At 32.7% G+C, this 10,139-nt stretch overlaps 2 protein-coding genes across 2 annotated transcripts; both read left to right on the forward strand.

Moving 5' to 3' along the window:
* Positions 1-1,863: 1,863 nt before the first annotated feature.
* On the forward strand, positions 1,864-7,070 carry LOC110621020. Its single transcript, XM_021765012.2, has 7 exons — positions 1,864-2,417; positions 3,828-3,882; positions 4,215-4,289; positions 4,443-4,534; positions 5,332-5,413; positions 6,400-6,483; positions 6,727-7,070. Exons 1-7 carry the CDS (start codon positions 2,104-2,106, stop codon positions 6,850-6,852), a joined length of 828 nt encoding a protein of 275 aa, XP_021620704.1. The 5' UTR covers positions 1,864-2,103; the 3' UTR covers positions 6,853-7,070.
* Positions 7,071-8,444: 1,374 nt separating this feature from the next.
* LOC110621019 (GATA transcription factor 5) lies at positions 8,445-10,139 on the forward strand. Its single transcript, XM_021765011.2, has 2 exons — positions 8,445-8,830; positions 9,186-10,139. Exons 1-2 carry the CDS (start codon positions 8,687-8,689, stop codon positions 9,945-9,947), a joined length of 906 nt encoding a protein of 301 aa, XP_021620703.1. The 5' UTR covers positions 8,445-8,686; the 3' UTR covers positions 9,948-10,139.

The following is a 10,139-nucleotide window of genomic DNA, read 5'->3' on the forward strand; positions in this document are numbered from 1 at the left end:
GGATTTTTTTTTTTTTTTAAAAAAAAGATATATAATTACATATAATTCTGGACAGATGGTATAAAAAATTTGCCCATTATTGTCTAAAGCATTATATTATATTAATTAAATAATTCACTAACTATTATTAATTAATTAGAAGTATATGAGCATTGTACAAGATAAATGGAGAAGTTGAATATTAACAGTGTCATTGTTTGTCATCTTCTTCCTTAATATATGCTCACTTGAATTTTTCCTCCTAATCACATTATTTACCTTATCAAAATCTAGACCATTAAAAAAAAAACTTTTTTTATTTGTTTCTTAATTATTATCTATTTTTTTACTAGGAGAAAAATGTATCATTCCTACCGCAACAATACAAATTTCATAAATTATGATTTTGTTTTCATTAATAATAAATTTATTTTATTTTAAAGCAAATAATAATTGAAACTCCAATATAATATATGGAAAAATTGTTTAAAAAAATATAAAGGTATGGAGAATTTTTATTTGTAATAAATTGTCTGGATATTCATATGCCATTTACTAAAATTTTAATTATATAAATATTTTTTGGTGAGGTAATTATATATATATATATATGGTGCTGTTAAAACCGGTCGTTCGATTTAATCCGTATAGATTCGATTTTAAAATAGATTGAATTAAAAGATAAATTTTTAATATTGAAATTTTGTTCGATACGCAATGAGCTCACAAAATGGATTGAATTAAAAAAATTTATTAAAAAAAACAAACTTTTAATATTAAAATTCGGCACGATCCGCAATATGAGCTCACGGATTGAATTTAAAAATTTATTAAAAAATAAACTTTTAATATTTATATGCCATTTATTTAATTATATAAATATTTTTTGATGAGGTAATTATTAAAAAATTTATTAAAAATAGACTTTTTAATATTGAAATTCGGCTCGATCCGCAATGAGCTCACGGACGGACGCAAACAATTTATTATTATTTTAAAATTAATATATTTTTTTTAAATCAATAATATTTAATTATTATTTTAAAATTAATATATTTTCTCATTTAATTTTTTATTATCATTCACATTTAAGTTTTATTTTAAAAAAAATAAAATTAATGAATAAAATATTATTATTTGAATATTTTTAAAATAGATTGTCTGTAAAGCCATTCGATTTATAGTTCGTACGGCCTCAATTTCAAAATGAGTCAAATAAAAAAAATTTTATTTAAAAATAACATCAAATTTTTTGTTCAAATTTAAAAAAAAAAACGGATCATCTCAAATTAAGCTAAAACCAATTTTAATAGTACTATATATATATAATTAAAATATAGATTGACATTTATTTAATTTAATTTTATTTTAATAATAATTTCTCATTAATTATTAAAGTATTTTTTAATATTTATTTTATTTAATATATATAATAATTAAAAGTTAATAAAAAATTATATTTTTTTAATATATATAAAAAATAAAATGAATAAAAATATGAGATGGAAATAATATATTAATTTATTTATTGTTATTCTTAATAATTTAGTTGATGATGGGTCATTATAAATTTATCAATTATAAAATCTTTTTATTGAAGTTGAAAATTATATATATATTTTTTCGTTTTACTTAATAGTTGTTCAAAAAATAGAATTAATAAATCTCAATTATAATTTAAATTAATTATGAATTATATAAAGTTTAATTTAATCATACATTTTAAGTTACATTAAACTAACAATAAAATTCATTTTAAATAAAATATTTTTAAAATTAATTGAATTTTTTTAAAAAGAAATTAAATTAAAGAAATCAGATGAAAAAAAAGAAGAAAATAATTACACGGCAAAAATAAAATGGAGCGATGGGTAGTTTGTCATCTAACCGAAACTGAAGAAGATATTCTAAGTTGAATAAGAGCATGTTAGGACAACATGTGGCAACGGTTTTTTCTCTGATTTTCTTTTACTTCCACGAAAGAAACTATCAATGATGTCTTTCTTCTAAAATCAATAACACTAGCAATCAACTGAAACTTGCATACACCCAAATCAAGTGAACTCTAGAAAAGAAACGAATAAAGAAGCCTTTTTTTCCATTTTCTATTCTTGAAATACTTCTATGGCTCAATTCACAGCTCAAGGGCCCTTGAAATTGCTATTTAACAGTGACGGGCTTCACTTAAAGCTTCTTGGCTATGGTTTCGTTGGTGGGTTGAGATCATTTCAACTCCAGAAGAGAAAACTGAGGTATATTGGTTCACGTTCAAGGCTTTATGCTTCTTCTTTCAGCAAAAAATCCAGGCATTTCAATGCGGAGGCAACTCTCACTGGAAAAGCAGATAGTGACAGTGATGAGAGTGAAGATTACGACGGTGAGTTTGAGACAGATGATTTGGCTTGCTTTAGAGGTCTGGTCTTGGATATCTCTTACAGGTGATTTCTCTTGATGATTTTATAATTTTGCTTCAATGCATGTCTTTGGTTGTGTAAGCTCAACTTGTAACTTGTTATTTGATTAATCTCTTTATTTAGATGGGTTTTTGCTGTTCTTGATAGATGTGGTTGGCATAGATGGGTTTTTGCTGTTCTTGACGATTTTCCCCTGATGGTTCAGAGTTCCTCATTTAGATTATGGCTTAGTTTAAATCATTTTCATGGAAATTCATGTGTTATATTGGGTTCTTCAATTTGTGTCTTCAAGGAGTGAAGCTAATTGCTAAAGGTTTATGGCAATTTTTTCGCTCTAGTAGAGAAAAGATGAACTTATGTTTGCTGACCCGTGAGTTTAGTTGAATCGGTGTCGTCAGCAGTTGGACTTCTTTTGGCTATGATCTGCCAAGAACTAATAATTTACTAAAATAATCTGCCTGGTAGGAATCGATCAGTTGTGTTATGGAAATTGTCTCTTAAAATCTCATCTATATGTATGAAATTTGTAGATCTAATGCTACAACTTTGAGCATGTGGCTTGACAGGTGATCTTAGTAGTTATATGATGAAATGATTTTTTGCAGTTTTCCCTCGAAAAAAAATTGCAATCTTAGATGTTTGCCAATCAACTGAACATGAAAAAGATTGATTGTTGTGCTTCATTTGCCTTTAGTTGGAAAAATGATTCTAGAGTTAGCAAGATGGTCAAGGCTGGGCATAAATGCAAGTCGGCTTTTAAGTTGAAGTGCAGATCATATTGCCTTACTGCCAAGTTGAAATAAGTCGAAATCAACAGATTATGCCATTAGAATGTTTGTGTTTTCCCTCTACAAGCGCTCAAGTTCTTTCAACATTTTCTTTTTTAAGTTATGGACAATACCCTAGGAAGGGGCCAAACATAATCAACTTGAATTCCGGACAACTATTCAAAATCTTAGTGAAAGACTAGTTTTGTTATCTCATGGTTGCTTTTTGTGAAAAGATACGACATACTATTTCTTCCACTGCTCTGTGCAGCTGAATTATGTAGTCTACGTAGGCCTAGTTAACATTTATAACCCCTTTTCTTGCATGGTTGAAAAGTTCGATTTACTATGTTTTCCTAGAGTCCACATAAAAAAGGTACAGGAAAATTGTTTGAAAAGAGGAGGGCCAGAGCTATCTGAAATAACTGCTGATGCTGATAGTTTATTATTTCCCATTTACGTGATTTTATTTTGTGATTTGAGGGCTTAACTGCATTCCACCTCCTTTTTCAGTTTTGTTTCCATCGCTGCTAGATAAAAAAATGATACGTAGGAAGTTATCATCCTTTTTTCAGTTTCTCATTGTGTTCCATTTTCATTTCTACCAATTTAGAAAGACTTGAGTAGATGTTTGTATATGGATCTGATTGCTATTGTCCTGCACCAGGCCAGTCAATGTTGTCTGCTGGAAGAGAGCTATATGTTTGGAATTCATGGAGAAGGTTGGACTGATATGGCTTACTAATCCATTATAGATGTTTGAACAGCAGTAACTTGTAGTTCATTTATTTTCTCAAGGCAATTTCGTTTCACTATGAGAAGTATGGATAGCGCAATGAATTACATGTTAAAGTTTATTGAAGAGCACATATTTGCTGACCATCATTGGTTATTGTAACATAGCCATTTTGTTTGGACCTCTTTTTCCACATCTACATGAATATTTGCTTTTATTTCGTTGCAATCAAAACGCCCACCCATCTACACCACTGGTACTCTGTGCAATCTTTTCTTCAACTGCTTTAGCTGAGTTCTTGTAATTCTCTATGTTCAGGCTGACGTACTAGAATATTATGATCAGACTGTAAATTCCCCAAGTGGATCCTTCTACATACCTGCTGTATTAAGGGTATGCAATTCAAGAGCTCTTATGATGTATTTCCTTATGACGATCATATACAGCTGTTTTCTATTTTCTTAAAGCTTAATTACATTTCTGGCTGAAAACGTCGTACCTTTCCTCATATCCCAGTACACTTGACTTCTGCTTGTTTGCTTTCAGGTTCCTCATTTGCTGCAGGTTGTAAAGAGAAGAAGAATCAGAAGTAACCTTAGTCGTAAGAATATATTATTTCGGGATAACTACACTTGTCAGTAAGTAGTATGCTGACTTCCAGTTTAATTTTAGTCCATTGCTTTTAATAGTCAATCCTCTGAATTGTATCAGATAATATTTGCAGTTTTTTCTGCTTGCTGAAATGACAATTTGGCCTACATGAAGCAAAGTCATTTCAGGTTTTTTTACTTGTGCATTAGAAAGACATATAGTTGGCCTGCACTTGCATAGTTGAAGTTATTGAGGATTGTATTTTGTCATTTTGTGATTATTAACTCATAGCTTTGAACTCTGAAATTCAGTTCTAGACAGAAATCCCAATGCAATAGAACAGTGATATCCTTGTCAAGATAGTTAAGAATCTATCCAAGGTTCTTTCTTTCAAGATAAAACAAATCCTAATGGGTTACCTCTTCTTTTTTGTTAACACTTCTCCTGGCCATTTTATTGGAGATTATATTCTTTTAAAAACTGACCCTACACAGCGTAGAGTGGGAGACAAAACTATACCGGTCCCTTCTTAGATGGAGATGCTGGTCAAGTAGCTCAGCTCATCTATCTTCATATCTTGGCTGACTTCCAACACTTCTTTGCCTCATGGAAAAAGATTGCAAATAGAGGTTCCTGTTCATGCGACCTCCATCCAGACATCGAGCTAGAGACTATAATAAATAGGAAACATGGAATTGGACCAAAAACAGATTTTTATTTTGTTTCCAGCATATAATGTGCCATTGCTCCCTTTTCCTAGTAAAGCTTTATTTGCACAGAAGATGGTTTGCATAATCAGAATTAATTGTTATATGAGCTAATATCATGTTTCCTTTGTCGATAGGTATTGCTCTTCACGCGAGAACTTGACAATTGACCATGTTCTACCAACTGTACGAGGAGGAGAGTGGACTTGGGAGAATCTAGTAAGATTTATTACTATCATTACGAATTCAGTGGGGGTATATTTTTTGGTTATGCGGTAACAACAAAAAACTGAAAGAAGAAACAAAGTCAAAGAAATGTCAAACACCAAGAGGCTTCTTTCCAAAAAGAGTCATATTGGAAAACATTTTCCATAGAAATGGTAGGGGAATGTTATTTCTGCTATAGGGAATGAATTTAGCTGAGTAAACAAAACTTAAGTCGTGATTAAAAATTACAACTTGAGAAGGGGAGAAGCAAAATAAAAACAAGTTGTGACTTTTGGTCACGACTTGTGCTTGGGTGTGATATTATTCACGCCTTGGCTTAGTCGTGACTATAAATTACAGACTTAGCTGGAATGTAAAATAGAAACTACAATAAGATATATATATTTTTATCAAATCCCCAATTTAAGCCTATATCAAATTCTAAAATCTCTCATGCTAGAAAAATCAAGGATTTTATAGATAACTCAAAATTTATTTTTTCATCACCTTTTGCTATACCTATCTATTTAAGATTAACTTTTGCATGAAAGAATTTTTTTTTTAAAAAAAAGTTCTTGTCGCGACTATAAGCCATGACTAGGCCATCTTCTTGTCATGTCTCAAGCATGATTCAAAATCACAAATTGATTCTAATTGATTTCTACATTGCCAAATTCACCCATATATGGGGGAAATAATATTTCCCTCAATCGTTCTTTGGAAAATGTTTTCTCAAATCTCCCTTCACACTGAAAGAAGATTTAGAAGTTTGCTTTACATGGTTGAGACTGTACAGAACCGACTGTAGATTGTGTAAAAAATGCATAATTCTTCACACACTTCAATTGCATTAGTTCTGAAAGATTTATGTCAAGAAAATATTGCTGATTATTAATTTTTTGGAAGGCGGTTCGAGACAAAGGCTATGGAAAGCTAGATTCTGAATGCATCCATTTTCTAAACCTTTTGTTTCTTTGGTTTGGTGCTTCTCATAACAGGTTGCTGCTTGTGACAAATGCAACTCGAAGAAAGGTCAAAAAACAGTAGAAGAAGCAAATATGAAGCTGATTAAGGTTCCCAAGGTATGATCTTGTTCTGATCTTGCCCTTCTAGAAAAAGTGATGGTTGTAATCCAAAAATCATTTCTTTAAAAATATAGATAATGCTTCTTTAGTTACCGGAAACAATTTCGATTATCTTTTCCAATGTATGAATGAACAATCAGAAGCTTATCAAGATGATTATCTGTTCTAAATTTAGTGAACACTTGAAGTTTCACCAACTGAAACATGACAAACTAAGAGCTCTTGTACTTTTTCTCGCAGGCACCAAAAGACTTCGACATACTCGCCATACCACTGACAAGTGCAGCAATAAGGATGCTGAGGATGAGAAAAGGGACGCCAGATGAGTGGCGTCAATATTTGGCGAAGCCATCCTCAGAACCATGACATCCATTCTAAGTAAATGCTGTACATTCTGGTAAAGCACATTAAAATCCATGCATTCAAGACGCAATATGACTTGTAGATTTTCTTTCTTTCGCTTACGAATTAGATTAACTCATGTATACAGAACATCTATCTAATGTAATCCTTGCATTGTATTACAACTTTTTTACGTTTCACAACCAAATTTTACGCACGAAATTTACAATCCTTTTATGTTCTGATAAGCTAATCAAATTCTGCTGCTGCTACCTCCTTCTGGTTCCTCCTCCATTTGTTTGTGTTTTGCTACTTGAATCCCAAAAATCAATGAAGTTGAAGGAAATGGAATCTTTTTGCAAGCTGTATGTAATGGGGCTAAGTTATGGAGTGGAAGGGTGCTGTCATGCTTGTGGACTTTGAGCACTGTATGGACAGAATCATATCCTGGGCACTTTTTAATTTTCTTTTTTTTATTTTCTCTGCCTTTATTTAGAGTATTATTCATATTCTTGTCACTTCTCATCTGTACAATAATTGCTTTCTGTGTCCTACCCTAACACTGATAATGGGCAGATGGGGAAGAGCCTGTCCCAGTGCCATAATTCTTAACAGGAGCCCAAGCCAGGCCAGTGCAGGAAACAGAGGAGTACTTGAAACTATTTACTACTCTTATTTCTTCTTAGGGCCTTAGATTCATAGTTCAAAATCAAATGCAACCTAACCTACAGTTTCATTTAGTACCTTAATTTAGAAGGCCTGCATCCAAAAAAACTCAGAAATGCTAAAGGTTCACAGAAACCATGGGCAGGCTGATCCCCCATTTGATTTGCTTTAAGATTAGAAAGATGACACCCAGTGATACGTTCTCTTCTTTAATCAAAAGTTTTGAATTCGAACTCTTTTAAAATTTTGAAAGATAAAGCTTTGCCTTTATTGAGATTATTGAAATGGGCAATTACTGAGATATGCTGAATGAATAATACTGTGTATATGAATTAATTATATTTGGTTGGTGATGTGGACAAATTTCAAATTATTGGGCAGTGAAAAATATGAGCCATGCATGATTGTGGGAGCCATTTCTTCAAAGGGTCATGATTAACATAATGTGTAGTTATCACAGTTATTTTTTAAATGGGTATTCTGGAGGATTGAAAATCAAACCAATTTGGTTTTCTTTTTTCTTCTCAAAGTTTTATTTTTTGAAATTCAAATAAATGCTCAGCTAACAGATGTCCCACCCATCTATTTGTGTAATTAATTAATAGTCGGTATGCTGTTTGCATCTTCCCACCTTTTTTTCCTCTTCCAGAAAGGTATGCTTCTTAGCTTCATATTTAATAGAATCAACTAAAAAAATGAAAAAGAAAAGGCCATATAATTTTTTTTTCTTAAAAAATAAAACAATACAGTGACAATAAATTTAAAATTCAAATATAAATATAATTGAATCAAGCTAAGTTCTTGTCATGATTGAGATTGAAATCGTGTGAAAAATGCGACTTTCACTTGAAATTTTACAATGATTTTAAATTTTGTAAAAAAATATATATATATATATATTTTTATATTCAGCAATAATTAATTATGCTATTTGAAAAAGTGATATATGAAAGGAGGGAGTGGTAAACAGAGGAGGCCAGGAGAGAGAGAGAGACGTGAGCTCGTGTTTTCGCGAATGAAGATTAACTTTCATTGTTTCTTTAGCTTTATCTGCCGACAGAAACCCCGGCCATAAGGGTCCAGGGACACTGCATTTTCTTTCGGTTTCTTTTTCTTTTCCTCACTTTCTCTTGCTTTTTCTCCTATTATCTCCATTACCGCGTTGTGTGTTTTCTTCACTTTCCTTCAGGCCATGGATTTTTACCAGAATGTGACAGTTTCCGGTGAATATCACCAGCAGGAGCAACTCCTTCCATCCCCTTCTCACTGCTCTAAGCTCGGCGCTGCTATAACACTCACTAGCTCTCTTGATGACCTTTTCTCTGCTCAGAACTCGGTTGGTGTTTTCCCTTCATTTCATTTTTTTTTCTTTTTTGCACATTTTTGTACTTGATTCTCTCTAAGATTTTGCAGAGTTTTAAGTTAGAGCTGCAAGAAATTTCCTTTTTCTTTTTTGCTTGCTTATGCTTCCTCTCTCTCTCTCGCTCTCTCTCTCCTCTTTCTTTTCTATTGTGCTTGAATTTGGCTACAGGCATCCTTTGCTAGTATAGGTGCTTAAAAAACATAAGAAAGGAGTAATCTTTACAGGGTTTTTGGTTTCAATTTTTCATACCCAATTCATATATGACTCATATATGCTTATCTCTTCATGGGTTTTGCTAATTTTTCTCTTGGGTGTGCTGTGAATGCAGGAAGATGTTAGCTTAGAATGGCTGTCAGTATTTGTAGAGGACTGCCTATCCAGCTCAGGAAATTGTCTCCCAGCAGCGCCCACAGCTAGTGTTCAAAACATAAACACAACACCAAACCTTTCAAAACCCTTGAAACAGAAGCCCCAGCAAAATCCCCAATCTTCCTTGGAGAGATTTGTAATCCCAGGCAAGGCAAGAAGCAAGAGAAAAAGAGTCACAAGTCTCAACACCAGAAACCCATTATCCAGCTGGTCCTATGGCCACCAAATCCTCCATTTTCCCAGTTCAGACCCTCCTTTGCTCCAACAAGCATATTGGTTAGCTGACAGTGAACTCATCATGCCTAAAAAAGAAACCACCACCACCAACACCGCTACCACCACCACATGCAATATCAAGAGAAGAGATGATGAAGTTCAAGAAGAAGAAACAAGAGAGGAGGAAGAGGATATTGATGAGGAGCTAGAAGAGGTTGCTGTGAATAATAATGGCAAGGGAAGTTTGGCCATTTTGGAAAATAACAGTGGGCAGCAGCCAAGGAGATGCACCCATTGCCTGGCTCAGAGGACCCCACAGTGGAGGGCTGGACCATTGGGTCCAAAAACACTGTGCAATGCATGTGGAGTGAGGTACAAGTCAGGCAGATTGTTGCCAGAGTACAGACCAGCCAAGAGTCCTACCTTTGTGAGCTACCTGCATTCCAATTCTCACAAGAAAGTTATGGAAATGAGAATGGCTGGCTCTGCTCACTTCAATTCTTAGTGAGCTGTGAAATTTTCACTCTCTAGTGTATATCAAGAAAAAAAAAATTCTAATTCAGTTTTCCAATAGAAATTAAAATATGGGAGAAATTCGGATCCTTCTTTCTTAAGACTGAACTAATTAGCTTATGAATAATCTTTTTTTTCCTTCTTCTATCAAACTACCATTTGCAAAATAGTTTTATTTTATGAA

This window comes from Manihot esculenta, chromosome 8, assembly GCF_001659605.2.
Source record: "Manihot esculenta cultivar AM560-2 chromosome 8, M.esculenta_v8, whole genome shotgun sequence".
NCBI lineage: Eukaryota > Viridiplantae > Streptophyta > Magnoliopsida > Malpighiales > Euphorbiaceae > Manihot > Manihot esculenta.